This window comes from Xenopus tropicalis, chromosome 1, assembly GCF_000004195.4.
Source record: "Xenopus tropicalis strain Nigerian chromosome 1, UCB_Xtro_10.0, whole genome shotgun sequence".
In the NCBI taxonomy this organism is placed as follows: domain Eukaryota; kingdom Metazoa; phylum Chordata; class Amphibia; order Anura; family Pipidae; genus Xenopus; species Xenopus tropicalis.
Window position 1 is genome coordinate 16548440 of NC_030677.2, and position 18168 is coordinate 16566607.

At 43.1% G+C, this 18168-nt stretch overlaps 2 protein-coding genes and 1 long non-coding RNA gene across 3 annotated transcripts in view; all 3 read right to left on the reverse strand.

The window, feature by feature from the left end:
- The window catches only part of LOC116411656 (traf2 and NCK-interacting protein kinase-like), a 21859-nt gene extending 5556 nt beyond the window's left edge, over positions 1-16303 (reverse strand). Inside the window, exons 1-6 of the mRNA XM_031904403.1 lie at positions 16287-16303; positions 15701-15812; positions 15150-15218; positions 14707-14746; positions 14516-14580; positions 14042-14098 (exon numbers count right to left, since the gene is read on the reverse strand). Of these exons, the coding sequence (XP_031760263.1) occupies positions 14042-14098; positions 14516-14580; positions 14707-14746; positions 15150-15218; positions 15701-15812; positions 16287-16303 (360 nt within the window). The remainder of the gene's footprint in view (positions 1-14041; positions 14099-14515; positions 14581-14706; positions 14747-15149; positions 15219-15700; positions 15813-16286) is intronic.
- On the reverse strand, positions 6325-7523 carry LOC101730339. Its single transcript, XR_004220917.1, has 2 exons — positions 7383-7523; positions 6325-6679 (listed from the first exon to the last, which is right to left on the reverse strand). It is a non-coding gene; the product is annotated as an uncharacterized LOC101730339 (long non-coding RNA).
- On the reverse strand, positions 8452-11388 carry LOC116408426 (serine/threonine-protein kinase dst4-like). Its single transcript, XM_031895284.1, has 4 exons — positions 10965-11388; positions 10593-10674; positions 9196-9347; positions 8452-8492 (listed from the first exon to the last, which is right to left on the reverse strand). The coding sequence occupies exons 1-4, from the start codon at positions 10978-10980 to the stop codon at positions 8479-8481; spliced, it is 264 nt and encodes an 87-aa protein (XP_031751144.1). The 5' UTR covers positions 10981-11388; the 3' UTR covers positions 8452-8478.
- Positions 16304-18168: the final 1865 nt, after the last annotated feature.

The window sequence follows — 18168 nt, forward strand, 5'->3', positions numbered from 1 at the left end:
TCAGCACTGCCCTCAATCACAATAGGCTTCTAATACTAATGAGTACAAAAGTCAGAGACCCTTTGACATTGTGGTGTAATGGCGAACATACACGGGGCAATTAGTCGCCACAACTTTTAAAAGTTCAGCGACTAATCATGCAACTTAGTTGCTATAAACTAATATACAAGTAGCGACAAATTGCATGTTGTTTGCGCTGTGACTGTATAAAAAGTTGCAGTGACTAATCGTCCCGTGTGTCTTCGCCCTTAGGGTAAAGGTGGCCATACATATGCCAGTTACAATGATCGTTCATCTTGGAGCTTCTGGCTTTTTCAGGTGATGCCAAATAGCAGGGGGGGGGGGCTCCTGTTACAAAAAGGGCCTATAAAACTATTAATATGAAAACCTGATTGGTCGCTGAGTGAGCCCACAGTTTATGATTTAGAATTTTATTCTGTAACTTCAAACTGCTGTGATTGGAATGTTCTTGCCCGCAGAAGGGTAAATATATAGGGAATAATGTACCCCCTATTGTAAATTATAAGGATATTATAAGCCACAGAGGAGTTCCATAACCATGGCACGGAGTACTTTTATACAGCTCATAGAACTCCGAGGGAACTTCTAATATCCTTGTATTTTTCAACGGGGGGGGGGGGGGGGTACATTATTTATTATAATACACAACTTTTCTTTTAATTGATAACATCACTAAGCACCTTTATAAGGATAAAATTTACAGGATATTAATGACTTTTGTGTATTATATAAATCTGGGGAGTATGACCTGCTGATAGGGCTGGGCTTTTTGCTTGAAGAGGTGAGCCACTGCCATCAATGTGTGTGAAATGGAAACATATATATACAATATACAGGTCATTTCCCTATGGCACCAAACTGTAAATAATATTGTTATAAACGGTATTTAGTGATGTCATTTCTGTCACATGACTCACTACGTGACCTGTATATATAATTTCTGTCACATGACCTGTATAAAAGCACTTGGCCTCGAATCTTTATAAGGTCATAGAACTCCTTGTGACTTATAATATCCCTATATGTTACAATAGGGGGTACTTTATTCGCTATATATTATAAGGAACTCCTTGTGACTTATAATATCCCTATATGTTACAATAGGGGGTACTTTATTTACTATATATTATAAGGAACTCCTCGGGGGCTTATAATATCCCTATATGTTACAATAGGGGGTACTTTATTTACTATATATTATAAGGAACTCCTCGGGGGCTTATAATATTCCTATATGTTACAATAGGGGGTACTTTATTCACTATATATTATAAGGAACTCCTCTGTGACTTATATTATCCCTATATGTTACAATAGGGGTACTTTATTCACTATATATTATAAGGAACTCCTCTGTGACTTATAATATCCCTATATGTTACAATAGGGGGCACTTTATTCACTATATATTATAAGGAACTCCTCGGGGGCTTATAATATCCCTATATGTTACAATAGGGGGCACTTTATTCACTATATATTATAAGGAACTCCTCGGGGGCTTATAATATCCCTATATGTTACAATAGTAACATAGTAACATAGTAAGTTGGGTTGAAAAAAGACATACGTCCATCAAGTTCAACCATAATGCCTATACCTAACCTGCCTAACTACAAGTTGATCCAGAGGAAGGCAAAAAACCCCATCTGAAGCCTCTCTAATTTGCCTCAGAGGGGAAAAAATTCCTTCCTGACTCCAAGATGGCAATCGGACCAGTCCCTGGATCAACTTGTACTAAGAGCTATCTCCCATAACCGTGTATTCCCTCACTTGCTAAGAATCCATCCAGCCCCTTCTTAAAGCTATATAATGTATCAGCCAGCACGACTGATTCGGGGAGGGAATTCCACAACTTCACAGCTCTCACTGTAAAAAATCCTTTCCGAATATTTAAATGGAACCTCCCTTCTTCTAAACGGAGTGGGTGCCCTCGTGTCCGTTGGAAGGACCTACTGGTAAATAAAACATTAGAGAGGTTATTATATGATCCCCTTATATATTTATACATAGTTATCATGTCACCTCTTAAGCGCCTCTTCCCCAGTGTAAACAGACCCAACTTGGCCAGTCTTTCTTCATAACTGAGACTTTCCATACCCTTTACCAGCTTAGTTGCCCTTCTCTGGACCCTCTCTAGCTCAATAATGTCCCGTTTGAGCACTGGAGACCAAAACTGAACAGCATATTCTAGATGGGGCCTTACCAGTGCTCTGTAAAGGGGAAGAATAACCCCCTCCTCCCGTGAATCTATACCCCTTTTAATACAGCTCAGAACCTTGTTTGCCCTTGCAGCTGCTGCCTGGCATTGCTTGCTACAGCCAAGTTTATTATCTACAAGGACTCCAAGATCCTTCTCCATTATGGATTTGCCTAGTGCAGTCCCATTAAGGGTATACGGGGCTTGCATATTTTTACATCCCAGGTGCATGACCTTACATTTATCCACATTAAATCTCATCTGCCACTTAGCTGCCCAGATTGCCAGTTGGTCAAGATCCTGCTGCAGGGATGTCACATCCTGGATAGAATTGACTGGTCTGCAGAGTTTTGTGTCATCTGCAAACACTGATACATTACTCATAATACCCTCCCCTAAGTCATTTATGAACAAATTAAACAAAAGTGGACCCAGTACAGAACCCTGAGGGACCCCACTGAGAACCTTACTCCAAGTAGAGAATGTGCCATTAACAACCACCCTCTGTACCCGATCCTGTAGCCAGTTTTCTATCCATGTGCAAACGACTTCACTAAGACCAATAGACCTTAGCTTAGAAAGCAGTCGTTTGTGGGGAACGGTATCAAATGCTTTGGCAAAATCCAAATAGATGATATCTACTGCATCCCCACTGTCCAGCTTCTTACTTACCTCATCATAAAAAGCAATTAAATTGGTCTGACATGACCTGTCCTTCATAAAGCCATGCTGATTACTGCTCATAATGCCATTCTCCACTACATAATTTTGAATGTGATCCCTTAACAAGCCTTCAAATAACTTGCCCACCACGGATGTCAAACTTACAGGCCTATAATTGCCAGGCTGAGATCTTATTCCCTTTTTAAATATGGGAATGACATTCGCCTTCTTCCAATCACTAGGTACCATACCTGATGAAAGAGAGTCTGAGAATATCAGAAACAAGGGCCACTGCAATTCTGCCCCTAGCTCTCTCAGTACCCGAGGGTGTATTCCATCTGGCCCCGGTGCCTTGTTTACATTTATCGTGTGTAACCCTTTAAGCACCATATCCTGCGCCAACCACTGTGTAGTTGGAGCTGAGGCAACAGTGAAGCTATTGGGTGGGACTTGTCCCACTGGCTCCTCTACTGTATACACAGAAGAAAAGAACTGGTTAAGCACATCTGCCTTTTCTGTATCCGCTGTAACCATATTGTTATTATAACTCAATGGGGCCACACCCTCAACCTGCATCTTTTTACTATTAATATACTTAAAAAACTTTTTGGGGTTAGTCTTGGCCTCGGCCGCGATGCGCTCCTCATTTTCTATCTTTGCCTTCCGGATTGCTGTTTTACAACACTTGTTATAGTGTTTATATTCATTAAACGCAGCTACTGTCCCCTCTGATAGGGGGCACTTTATTCACTATATATTATAAGGAAATCCTCGGGGGCTTATAATATCCCTATATGTTACAATAGGGGGCACTTTATTTGCTATATATTATAAGGAACTCCTCGGGGGCTTATAATATCCCTACATGTTACAATAGGGGGCACTTTATTTGTTATATATTATAAAGAACTCCTCTGTGATTTATAATATCCCTATATGTTACAATAGGGGTACTTTATTCACTATATATTATAAGGAACTCCTCAGGGACTTATAATATCCCTATATGTTACAATAGGGGGCACTTTATTCGCTAATATATATATATATACTCATTATTATCAGTATCAACCTCCATATGTTGATAATAATCTCCCTGCAGTGATCCCCAAAGGAAACACAAAGCTGTAATACAGTCCCTGAATGTCCCAGTAAAGATAAAATGAATTCATACGACGCAGTCAATGTAACTTTACACAAATAAGGACAAAAATGTTTACACCCTATCAGCCAGTTGGCAGCAATGGGCACCTGTAGTGATTCTGTTGTAAATAGTGACTGTTGTGCCAGAGGGCCCCGTTACCCGTTTCTCTGTGCCAGAGGGCCCCGTTACCCGTTTCCCTGTGCCAGAGGGCCCCGTAACCAGTTTCTCTGTGCCAGAGGGCCCCGTTGCCCGTTTCTCTGTGCCAGAGGGCCCCGTTGCCCGTTTCTCTGTGCCAGAGGGCCCCGTTGCCCGTTTCTCTGTGCCAGAGGGCCTCGTTACCCGTTTCTCTGAGCCAGAGGGCCCCGTTGCCCGTTTCTCTGTGCCAGATGGCCTCGTTACCGTTTCTCTGTGCAGAGGGCCCCGTTGCCCGTTTCTCTGTGCCAGAGGGCCCCGTAACCAGTTTCTCTGTGCCAGAGGGCCCCGTTGCCCGTTTCTCTGTGCCAGAGGGCCTCGTTACCCGTTTCTCTGAGCCAGAGGGCCCCGTTGCCCGTTTCTCTGTGCCAGATGGCCTCGTTACCCGTTTCTCTGTGCCAGAGGGCCCCGTTGCCCGTTTCTCTGTGCCAGAGAGCCCGTTGCCCGTTTCTCTGTGCCAGAGGGCCTCGTTGCCCGTTTCTCTGTGCCAGAGAGCCTCGTTACCCGTTACTCTGTGCCAGAGAGCCTCGTTGCCCGTTTCTCTGTGCCAGAGGCCTCGTTGCCCGTTTCTCTGTGCCAGAGGGCCTCGTTGCCCGTTTCTCTGTGCCAGAGAGCCTTGTTGCCCGTTTCTCTGTGCCAGAGAGCCTCGTTGCCTGTTTCTCTGTGCCAGAGAGCCTCGTTGCCAGTTTCTCTGTGCCAGAGGGCCTCGTTACCTGTTTCTCTGTGCCAGTGAGCCTCGTTGCCAGTTTCTCTGTGCCAGAGGGCCTCGTTGCCTGTTTCTCTGTGCCAGAGAGCCTCGTTGCCTTTTTCTCTGTGCCAGAGAGCCTCGTTGTCTGTTTCTCTGTGCCAGAGAGCCTCGTTGCCTGTTTCTCTGTGCCAGAGAGCCTCGTTACCAGTTTCTCTGTGCCAGAGGGCCTCGTTGCCTGTTTCTCTGTGCCAGAGAGCCTCGTTACCAGTTTCTCTGTGCCAGAGGGCCTCGTTGCCTGTTTCTCTGTGCCAGAGAGCCTCGTTGCCTGTTTCTCTGTGCCAGAGAGCCTCGTTGCCTGTTTCTCTGTGCCAGAGAGCCTCGTTGCCTGTTTCTCTGTGCCAGAGGGCCTCGTTGCCTGTTTCTCTGTGCCAGAGAGCCCCGTTACCCGTTTTTCTGTGCCAGAGGGACTTGTTACCCGTTTCCCTGTGCCAGAGGGCCTCGTTGCCTGTTTCTCTGTGCCAGAGAGCCCCGTTACCCGTTTCTCTGTGCCAGAGGGACTTGTTACCCGTTTCCCTGTGCCAGAGGGCCCCGTTGCCCGTTTCTCTGTGCCAGAGAGCCCTGTTACCCGTTTCTCTGTGCCAGGGGGCCTCGTTACCAGTTTCTCTGTGCCAGAGGGCCCCGTTACCAGTTTCTCTGTGCCAGAGGGCCCCGTTGCCCGTTTCTCTTTGCCAGAGGGACTCGTTACCCGTTTCCCTGTGCCAGAGAATCCCCGTTACCAGTTTCTCTGTGCCAGAGGGCCCTGTTGCCCGTTTCTCTGTGCCAGAGGGCCCCGTTACCTGTTTCTCTGTGCCCTGTGCCTTTAGCAGGGACAGAAAAGCCTTAAGAGTAAAGAGTGTTTTGTGCTCTTAGTGCTCACTATCCTACCAGGGAGGTGGCCCCCAGCCAGCAATAGGCCCAAGAAGAGCCCCCATTGCTCAGATATTTATTTAAAAATGGGGCAATTAAAAGGGCAAGAGAAAGAGATTTTTTTTAAAGTATCTATCTATTTCTTTTTTATATTTTTCTTTTTGATGTTTTTGCTCCTTTTTTAAATAAATATCAAGTGCAAGTTACAATTTTATTTATTCAAGGTCTTCTTATTTAGGATGCACCTTTCCTATAATTGACCGATAAACCAATGATTCAATGGCCATTCTATGGGTGTCACTTAAGCACCTTTCTTGTTTCCTTACTGGTTGCTATGGTCAGTGATCATGGCAACTCCAAAGGAAAAAAACAGACTGCAGTTTAAACGCAATAGCTGGGAAAAAAAACAAATAAATAATATATGTTTTAGAATGCCGCTATATTACTGGCAATCTTACCCTTTGAGTAGGCATTTCCTATATGAAAATACAGTATTTTGTATATTTTTCGTCCAGTTGTGGGCTATGCCTTCTTCTCTTACTCATCATTAGAATTTATATTAAAAGGATGATGGATATGAGCCAACAGTGGGCTTGGAGGTTATTATGGCCATCTCCCCAATAAGACAATCTAGCATGGATTGATATAATCTAAAGATGGAATATTTATTGAATAAATCAGTACACAATAAAGATTTCTCAGATGCAGTTGTTAGAAGATGCTGTTGTCCATGAAGAAGAGAACATAGAGGGCTGCCATCGGGACCACGATGTTATGTGGGGGGCCCAAGGATGTTAAATAGGCCCCCTATGCCCCAAACCCTCCCCCGATGGCTGCCTTCTTCTGTTCTTTTAGTGCTTCATTCCTAAGGAGAGATTGTTCAGCGTTATTCATGGAGTAGGTGAGTTTATAATAATTCTGTTGTTTGTTTTTACTATTTGCATTTATAGTTTTTGTCATTGCGTGTTTCATATATAACGTTCCCTTTGCTGCTAATGTAAAGGTCAACTACAACTATCTATTAATAACCTGTTCTCCCATCCCAGCTTGTTTGTCTTTCCCGTAGATTTAAGGTTCCCATACACGAGATCGCCAAGCGAGCGGATCTTTACCCAATATCCCCACCTACGGGTGGCCGATATCAGGGAGCGCGCAGGTAAAAAAAAAAAAAATTAGATCGTTTGGCATTGGCGGCAATGGGGCAGTCGGTTAGGGGCCGCATCGGCTCGTTGATCCCCGATCCGACTGAATTTTCTAACCTAGCTGATCAATATCTGGGCAATTTTAGGCCAGATATCGGTCAGGCAGGCCCCTTGTTTCTGCCCCTTGATGGGCCAATAAGCTGCCAAATTGGTCCAAGGGACCCATATCGGCAGCTACTATCAGGCCGTGTATGGAGACCTTTAGCCCAGTTTAGTGACCTCTGCCCTAATACAAGTCTTTATTATTGGCGGCTTTAGTATCGAATGAATTCGTATGTAGGAAAGCAAGAGAATATTTGTATGAACAATAGATGGTTATAGTCAATGCATTGTGGGAACTATAATGAGAATGAGCAGTCCCCTTACCTCTGTGCAGCTGTTGGGCGATGTTCTTCTTGCAGACGGTCTTCTAGATGGGAAGAAGAGAACATAGAGGGCTGCCATCGGGACCACGATGTTATGTGGGGGGCCCAAGGATGTTAAATAGGCCCCCTATGCCCCAAACCCTCCCCCGATGGCTGCCTCCTTCTGTTCTTTTAGTGCTTCATTCCTAAGGAGAGATTGTTCAGCATTATTCATGGAGTAGGTGAGTTTATAATAATTCTGTCATTTGTTTGTTTTTACTATTTGCATTTATAGTTTTTGTCATTGCGTGTTTTATATATAACGTTCCCTTTGCTGCTAATGTAAAGGTCAACTACAACTATCTATTAATAACCTGTTCTCCCATCCCAGCTTGTTTGTCTGTCCCGTAGATTTAAGGTCCCCATACACGAGATCGCCAAGCGAGTGGATCTTCACCCGATATCCCCACTACGGATGGCCGATATCGGGGAGTGTGTAGGTAAAAAAAAAAATAATTTGATCGTTTGGCCCAGGGGCCAAAGGATCGAATTATATTGGCGGCAATGGGGGCAGTTGGTTCGGGGACCGCATCAACGAGCTGATGCGGTCCCCGATCCGACTGAATTTTCTAACCTGCCCGATCGATATCTGCCCAATTTCAGGCCAGATGTTGGTCGGGCAGGCCCTTGTTTCTGCCCCTACACGGGCCGATAAGCTGCAGAATCAGTTCAAGGGACCCATATCGACAGCTACTATCAACCCGTGTATGGGGACCTTTAGCCCAGTTTAGTGACCTCTGCCCTAATACAAGTCTTTATTATTGGTGGCTTTAGTATCGAATGAATTTGTATGTAGGAAAGCAACAGAATATTTGTATGAATGGGAGCAGTAGATGGTTATAGTCAATGCATTGTGGGAACTATAATGAGAATGAGCAGTCCCCTTACCTCTGTGCAGCTGTTGGGCAATGTTCTTCTTGCAGACGGTCTTCTAGATGGGAAGAAGAGAACATAGAGGGCTGCCATCGGGACCACGATGTTATGTGGGGGGCCCAAGGATGTTAAATAGGCCCCATATGCCCCAAACCCTCCCCCGATGGCTGCCTCCTTCTGTTCTTTTAGTGCTTCATTCCTAAGGAGAGATTGTTCAGTGTTATTCATGGAGTAGGTGAGTTTATAATAATTCTGTTGTTTGTTTTTACTATTTGCATTTATAGTTTTTGTCATTGCATGTTTTATATATAACGTTCCCTTTGCTGCTAATGTAAAGGTCAACTACAACTACTATTAATAACGTGTTCTCCCATCCCAGCTTGTTTGTCTGTCCCGTAGATTTAAGGTTCCCATACACGAGATCGCCAAGCGAGCGGATCTTTAACCAATATCCCCACCTACGGGTGGCCGATATCAGGGAGCGCGCAGGTAAAAAAAAAAAATAATTAGATCGTTTGGCATTGGCGGCAATGGGGCAGTCGGTTAGGGACCGCATCGGCTCGTTGATCCCCGATCCGACTGAATTTTCTAACCTAGCTGATCAATATCTGGGCAATTTTAGGCCAGATATCGGTCAGGCAGGCCCCTTGTTTCTGCCCCTTGATGGGCCAATAAGCTGCCAAATTGGTCCAAGGGACCCATATCGGCAGCTACTATCAACCCGTGTATGGAGACCTTTAGCCCAGTTTAGTGACCTCTGCCCTAATACAAGTCTTTATTATTGGCGGCTTTAGTATCGAATGAATTCGTATGTAGGAAAGCAAGAGAATATTTGTATGAACAATAGATGGTTATAGTCAATGCATTGTGGGAACTATAATGAGAATGAGCAGTCCCCTTACCTCTGTGCAGCTGTTGGGCGATGTTCTTCTGCACACCCCTTTCACCCCTGATCTCTCCAATGAAGGGGTGGGACAGAAGTTGCCTTGCAGACGGTCTTTTCGATGGTTCTCTCTGCAGGCACTCGGAAATGAAGAAACGGAACTCGTCGCTCCTGGAAAAAAGAAACGGTGGCAAAATGATATCATATATCATAATTGTTCATGTTGCATAATCTCTCATTTCCCAGAGTTCACACGTTTAACAGTTAATAGAATCAGCACAGCCAAGTGCCCTGTATACCCCATTATCCCCTCTATAATGCCTCGCTGCCCAATCACAACACAGGCAGATAGGGGCTGTTCGAGACAGCAATAGAGGGTGAACCCATTACTTACGAACCCTGAATTATTAGGGTACATTTACCTGTGACCAAGTTTCTGTCTCTCTGGTTTGGCCAACATCTTAGCCCGGCTTGTATTGGCTGCCAGATACCGGCCCCAAGATCTCAAGCTCAGCACGAGAGTGCATTTGTGCATTCAAGAGCTACACATGTTACACATCACCTTCACCCTTATTTCAGCCGGACTGGGACACTTAATAGGCCCGGCATTTCATATACACAAAACAGGCCCCCCAGCCCAATAAAAAGTGATTGGCTATGGCATCTTACAGCAATTACCTGCCCTCATTTACCCATTTATCCCTTTCCCCACCCTTACTTTACCTCATATCCCAATGTCCCCCTCACCATAACTTCTACCTTGCCTATTTCCCTACCTTTCCTGACTCTCTTTCTCATTCACACACCTTATTAACCCTTTCCATGTTCCCGATCTCCCGCTAACTGCCTATTCCATTTCCCCACCCTCTGCCCCTAATTGCCTATTCCATTTCCCCACCCTCTCCCCTAACTGCCAATTCCATTTCCCCACCCTCTCCCCCTAACTGCCTATTCCATTTCCCCACCCTCTCCCCCTCACTGCCTATTCCATTTCCCACCCTCTCCCCTAACTGCCTATTCCATTTCCCCACCCTCTCCCCCTAACTGCCAATTCCATTTCCCCACCCTCTCCCCCTAACTGCCTATTCCATTTCCCCACCCTCTCCCCCTAACTGCCTATTCCATTTCCCCACCCTCTCCCCCTCACTGCCTATTCCATGCTATTCCATTTCCCCACCCTCTCCCCTAACTGCCTATTCCATTTCTCCACCCCCCCACCCTCTCCCCCTCACTGCCTATTCCATTTCCCCACCCTCTCCCCCTAACTGCCTATTCCATTTCCCACCCTCTCCCCCTCACTGCCTATTCCATTTCTCCACCCTCTCCCCCTCACTGCCTATTCCATTTCCCCACCCTCACTGCCTATTTCCCCACCCTCTCCCCCTAACTGCCTATTCCATAGTGAAAGAGACTCACCATTTTCCCCATGGTGTTAATGTTGGCGCGGGACCGCGTGTGATCTTCTCAATCAGCTTCTGTCGTGGAAGTTTGCTGAATGCTGGGATGTAAAGATACAAAAGAAAAATATGACGACCGATGAATACAACATTTCGGGTGAAATTCACTTGAATTCAAATTTTTAAGCTTTGTCGAATCCTGTAAATTCTGTAACTCAATGTGTTATAATCTCAACTGACAGACAAAAAATGAATTGGGAATCAGGAAATCAATGATTACAATTGTTTGGAAACGGAAGATACACCCCTTATTGGCCTATACAGGAGCTCGCCAGGTTTTAGCGGCCAGTTCATTACCTGTATACACATGCACACACTAGGGTTTACTTACAGAGTCCCTCCGCCATTTCGATGGCTGCAATGCCGAGTGACCAGATGTCAGCCTGGATATTAAAACATGGGGAAAAGACAGTTATTAGAGAAGAATATACACAGAGTACATGGACATAATTCCAGTTGCAGAGAATTCAGATACTTCTGATCCCTATCCACCCACACCCTGATAGTGATTCTATTTAGGATGCACAATAACAAATCCATTAGAAGCCTATAATCAATTAGTGAAGTGCTGTGACTTTTATGTCTAGAAAATGACCCCAAACTGAGAGTCGTGTGTTACACGGAGTGTGACCTCCCCATAAAGCATAAGCAGTCAGATGAAGTTGGTTTCTAATATTCTTGTGTCCTCAGGGTCGGACTGGGCCGCCGGGACACCGAGACAAATCCCGATGGGCCCAGATCCGACCCTTGCCGGGCGCTCCAACCGTTCCTCCCCTGATGCGTTAAATTTACGCGCTCGGGCAGGACGTCGGATGGGGGCCCTGCGGGGGGTTAGGGGGGCCCCTGGGGGGTTAGGGGACGCGGCCAGCAGGGGCACCTACAGGCCCTTCACCCCCCAGTCTGACCCTGTGTGTCCTGCACCTAAAATGCATTTCACTCTCTCATTTCAGATTCTCGTATCACAGAAACCACATTACAGCTCTGCATTCTCTGTTATGAGAGGGGTAAGTAAAGTGAGTGGAAAATTCCATGCAGTTTAAGCGACATACATTTTATATAACAGAGACATTAACTCTAAACTAAAAAGATAGGGAAGACATCGCAATACCTTATGGTCATACTCGTGCTTGTTGGTAAAATTAGCCAGTACTTCTGGGGCCGAGTATGTTATAGTCCCAGAAGTACTGCTGCTCTTTTCTCCCAAACGTGGCAAATCCAAATTCGCCTGAAATTGTATGAGAAAAGCAGGGATGTTAATGTTCATTTAGACATGCTAGCCACCAATAAACACCATGGGGAAAAAATATCCTTGTGTTCAGATTCCAAGCGTCACTTACCGATCTTCACCTCTCCATAGGAGGTGATCAGGATGTTTTCGGGCTTGATGTCATGGTGGATGATGTTCTTCTTTTGCAGGTGGAAAAGGCCCTGAGAAATCAAGAAAGCAAAAGTAAGTATATAAATATTTTTGAACTCACTGATTAATGAGAAATATGCAGAGTAGCACCAAGGAGTTCAACGTGTGACCTACCGTGGTTATTTGTTTGCAGATGTAGGAGATCCACCTTTCTCCTAAGGTCTTTCTGGTGCCAATGAGATCTTGCAGAGTGGCACCAGTGATGAACTCAGTAGCAATCTAGAAAACAAATAAAGAATATTTGGTCAACTATTTTATTTCTCTAAAAATGTATTGGGAACCCGAGGAAGAGGCTTTGTGGCTTTAAGTCTTGGTGTGACTGCAATATCAGCCGCAACTGTTTCTTACCAAACGGGATCATGTTTGCACCCAAAATGCGTATTAGATCAGTTAAAATTGGCCTGTTTGCTACATAAATGTGTAACCTCTCCGAATAAACACTTCCTTACCCATAGTCCTTCCGGGAGTGATGGTGTCCGTGGGGCCTGATGGTAATAGGCCCCATAGAAATCCACGATGTTTTCATGGCCTGACACCATTTCAAGGACTTCAACTTCTGATTGGATTCCTTTTTGCTTCTAGTTTAAAAAAAAAAGAAACAAGGTAAATAAAATGGATACAATAACAATTTAAAATACCCCAACCTGACTTGATGTTATGAAAAATGACAGCTTTGTAATATCCCTACATGAGTATTGTATAATATGACAGAGACTCCTTTAGTTCTTTAATATCGAACTGTACAGGTATAGGACCCATTATCCAGAATGCCCGGGGCCAAGGGTATTTCCGGATAAGGGGTCTTTCTGTAATTTGGATCTCCACACCTTAGGTCTACTAAAAATTGTATAAAACATTTATTAAACTCAATAGGATTGTTTTGCATCCAATAAGGATTATTTATATCTTAGTTGGGATCAAGTACAGGTACTGTTTTATTATTACAGAGAAAAGGGAATCATTTAACCATTAAATAAACCCAATAGGACTGTTCTGCCCAATAAGGGGTAATTATATCTTAGTTGGGATCAAGTACAGGTACTGTTTTATTATTACAGAGAAAAGGGAATCATTTAACCATGAAATAAACCCAATAGGGCTGTTCTGCCCCCAATAAGGGGTAATTATATCTTAGTTGGGATCAAGTACAGGTACTGTTTTATTATTACAGAGAAAAGGGAATCATTTAACCATTAAATAAACCCAATAGGACTGTTCTGCCCCAATAAGGGGTAATTATATCTTAGTTGGGATCAAGTACAGGTACTGTTTTATTATTACAGAGAAAAGGGAATCATTTAACCATGAAATAAACCCAATAGGGCTGTTCTGCCCCAATAAGGGGTAATTATATCTTAGTTGGGATCAAGTACAGGTACTGTTTTATTATTACAGAGAAAAGGGAATCATTTAACCATGAAATAAACCCAATAGGGCTGTTCTGCCCCAATAAGGGGTAATTATATCTTAGTTGGGATCAAGTACAGGTACTGTTTTATTATTACAGAGAAAAGGGAATCATTTAACCATTAAATAAACCCAATAGGGCTGTTCTGCCCAATAAGGGGTAACTTAGTTGGGATCAAGTACAGGTACTGTTTTATTATTACAGAGAAAAGGGAATCATTTAACCATGAAATAAACCCAATAGGGCTGTTCTGCCCCAATAAGGGGTAATTATATTAGTTGGGATCAATTACAAGGTACTGTTTTATTATTACAGAGAAAAAGCAAATCAGTTTTAAAATTCTAAATTATTTGATTAAAAGGAGTCTATGGGAGACAGGCTTTCCGTAATTCAGAGCTTTCTAGATAACAGGTTTCAGGATAAGGGATCCCATACCTGTATTTGTTATTTTACAGTAACATAGTTATTAGGGACCAGGGTATTTCACTGACTGTATTTGGTTAACAAGTTCCCATAATGTAGGTATAACAAAAGGCTAATTAGTATCTAATTACAGTAATCAGTAATCATGAAGACACATTACCTCTTGATCTTCTATGATTACAATGGCCACCTCCATTCGTCTGCTTCGGTGCCATCCCTGTAACAAATGTAGGAAAAGAAACTCAGCAATCATTGCTAACAAAACAGAATGGGAAAGCAAATAGATATACAGAAGCATGTAAATATTATTATTATTATTATTAACATCTATTTATAAAGCGCCAACATATCCCGCAGCGCTGTACAATAAGTGGGTTACATACACTGGACATACAGAGTAACATATAAAGCAATCAATAACCGATACAAGAGGTGAAGAGGGCCCTGCCCAAAAGAGCTTACAATCTACAAATATAAATATGGAAAGGTTTATTGGCTGAAGCCCAAGAAAAACACAGAAAGGACAATACTCTAGAGGGCACAACCAATGGACAGAATTACATAATAATAATAATTACATAATAATAACCCAAAAGCGCACACACACATTTTAACACTGAATAAAATATCTTACATTGTAAATCACTCCATTGGGGTCCTCTCCGATTTGTTCCCCAATTTGAAATATCTCCCGGGCTCCTGAAAAACAACATTGAAAATGTGATAAACTAATATTAAGCAGTTGGACAAATAACCTTTCTAACATGTGAGAAGCGCAGAAGGTGTAAGAGGAGACAGAGGGTAGAAATACAGTTTTACAGCTACTTACTGGATATTTCTCAGCGAGTGAGATGGTGTTATTCCCCTGAGGAAGAGAAAAGGGATTTAATCAGAGCAACTCATTTTGTGGAACTGCTAACATTATATTTTGTAGAGCAAGGAAAGGATTCATTTACTAAGTGGTGCCAGTATGTTAGTTAAAGTCGTTTGGCTCATACATAGAACATTTATAATGAACTGGCAGATACATCTTGGTAAAAACAGAGAACATTTGCCCCTTTACAACTTTAGTTTAAGGAACAGGCCTTGTGCTGAACTATACTTTGCTTATGGTTTGAACCCTCTTTATAAAAAAAAAATCCCTCTCTCCCACACAAGCTGAACCGCTGGGCTTTGAGATAAGAGCAGCTTAAGGGGAAATCAGTTTAAATATAAATCAATAAAAAGGTTTAATCAGATCTGTTTGTTTAAACCTCATTGAGACCCACCTCGTTGGTCGGAGGTTCCACTCGCTTTCTCTGGGAGATCTTGGGCCGGCAGGTGGTAGTGCCAGATTCCTGGGAAAGAAAATGTGTTGTTATATAAACTGATCTTAAAATAGAACTGCAACACCCAACTGTATATGTTTGTGCCCATAAATAAGGGGAGATAGAGCTTTGGAGCGGGCTTGATGGTTGTTATGTCTTGCAGTGTCCTTTCTTTTATACCCCTCATTGCTCTGATTGCAGGAGTTTGTGTAGTGAAGCCTGCCTGGATCTTGGCTTTAGTGTGTATGTTCTAGAAGGGCAATGGGAGATGTGGAAGGTCTGAGAGGATGTAACAGAGGCAAAAAGTGGTGCCCAACCCCCCCACTGAGCCCTTGTGCATTTGACCTGCAGGTAAGAGTGGGATGGGGCCTACATAAGAGTTTGCATGATGTGGTTGGATGGGGGCCTGCTCGGAGCCCAAATAGGTTTAAAATGATTTAATGCTATATTGAGAGAAAAAATATTAAATTAAGCTCAAACCTAAACTATAGAAAAACAAATAAAGCTCAAACCTCCTTAAGGTGTTTCTTATCCTCTTGGCTCAGTTCCGTTACTGAGCCCTCGTCCTGGCTGGTGTTGGTGCCAGTCTCTTCAGGTGACGCCTGGGAAATATAAATACAGTATCTCAACCATCAAAGTGAGAGCTTAAAAGTGTCATTAACATGTTCCTATAGAAACGGCCACAATGGATTTTATGTAGCCGAGTTGGATATTTTATTATAATTGTGTTTCTCTTTTACATAATTTTCTGCTTACCTGGTAGTGGCAGGGGCGGGTGTCGGCGCTCGCCTCCACTATCAGCTCTTCCTCCTGGTTAAGTCAGAAAAAAAGATTGAAAAAATAATTTCATGGCTCCAATAAAAACTGAGCCCTTTTAAACACACTGCCTGACGCAATGGGTCTGGGTTCAGACCAGGAAGAAGGCTGATGCCAGTGTAGGGGCTGATTCTTGGCCTGTGATCAGCCCCCTATGTGGCATTAGCCTTAATATCTGGCCAAGTAGGCGGTGCCTAACAAATTGCCGCCCCCAAAGTGAATCTGGATTGGATATTCTCTGAATATATCTTTTTCTATTGTGACCCTATTATTTTTTCTTACCTGACAGATGTTGTCATCAAGGATTTGGGGAGTCTCCTGATTGAAAAAAAGGTAAGAAAAAGTTATTGCGCATTGTAATATTTCTGTTGTATAGAAGCTGATATACAGTCTTGCATAAAATATTGGGTGATTTTTATTTGCCCGACACAGTGGTACTTATTTACTTATATAGGGTAAATGCCGGATGCGGTGGCACATCAACAAGCATTTAGGAACATAGGGTCGGATTGTCAGCCTGTGTTTATCCAAAGGCCGAGTATCTAGCACGTGTGGCAGGAGCCTATCAGTTAAATTGTATGAGTGTATGTAATCATAGCAACCAATCATATTTTTTTATTTTCTAATTTATACACGCTAGAAGGCCGGTAAGAAACAGATGCTGACTGGTTAACTGAGGCTAACTTGCTCTAATGCAGTTGCCCACACCAAACTATGTTAGTAAATAATTTACACTGTTGGGTAAATATTATTATTATTATTCTTTACAGATATTATTCATGACCCCTGTAGCTCCAATACAAACTGAGCCCTTTTAAACACATTGGGACCCCTACAAAATGTTTGGCCCATACCTCACAGGTGTTACACTGAGGGACTCCACTCTCATCCTCTTGGCTCAGTTCCGTTACTGAGCCCTCGTCCTGGCTGGTGTTGGTGCCAGTCTCTTCAGGTGACGCCTGGGAAATATAAATACAGTTTCTAAACCATCTAAGTGAGAGCTTAAAAGTGTTATTAACATGTTCCTATAGAAACGGTCACAATGGATTTTATGTAGCCGAGTGGGATATTTTAATATAATTGTGTTTCTGTTACATAATTTTCTGCTTACCTGGTAGTGGCAGGGGCGGGTGTCGGCGCTCGCCTCCACTATCAGCTCTTCCTCCTGGTTAAGTCAGAAAAAAAGATTTTTAAAACATTTCATGGCTCCAATAAAAAACTGAGCCCTTTTAAACACATTGCCTGACGCAATGGTTCTGGGTGAAGACCAATAAGAAGGCTGATGCCTTAATTTCTGGCCAAGTAGGCGGTGCCTAACAAATTGTCACCCCAAAGTGAATCTAGATTGGATATTCTCTTAATATATCTTTTTCTATTGTGACCCTATTATTTTTTCTTACCTGACAGGTGTTCTCATCAGGGATTATGGGAGTCTCCTGATAGTAAAAAAGGTAAGAAAAAGTTATTGCACATTGTAATATTTCTGTTGTATAGAAGCTGATATACAGTCTTGCATAAAATAGAAGGTGATTTTTATTTGCCCGACACAGTGGTGCTTATTTACTTATATAGGGTAAATGCTGGATGCGGTGGCACATCAACAAGCATTTAGGAACATAGGGTCGGATTGTCAGCCTGTGTTTATCCAAAGGCCGAGTATCTAGCACGTGTGGCAGGAGCCTATGAGTTAAATTGTATGAGTGTATGTAATCATAGCAACCAATCAGATTTTTTTATTTCCAATTTATACACGCTAGAAGGCCGGTAAGAAACAGATGCTGACTGGTTAACTGAGGCTAACTTGCCCAAATGCAGTTGCCCACACCAAACTATGTTAGTAAATAATTTTCACTGTTGGGTAAATATTATTATTATTCTTTACAGATATTATTCATGACCCCTGTAGCTCCAATACAAACTGAGCCCTTTTAAACACATTGGGACCCCTGCAAAATGTTTGGCCCATACCTCACAGGTGTTACACTGAGGGACTCCGCTCTCATCTACAGATTCCTGGTAGTGGCAGGGGCTGGTGTCGGCACTCGCCTCCACTACCAGGTCTTCCTCCTGAAAAATAGGAAAAAAAATAGATTTTAAAAATAATTTCATGGCTCCAATAAAAACTGAGCCCTTTAAAACACATTACCTGACGCAATGGGTCTGA

What these genes read in the sequence shown, in the direction of transcription:
- LOC116408426 (XM_031895284.1), bottom strand. An exon ending in TTAACACCATGGGGAAAATG is followed by an intron (nt 9,348 to 10,592) that starts GTGAGTCTCTTT and finishes TCTTTTTTCCAG; the next exon opens with GAGCGACGAGTTCCGTTTCT.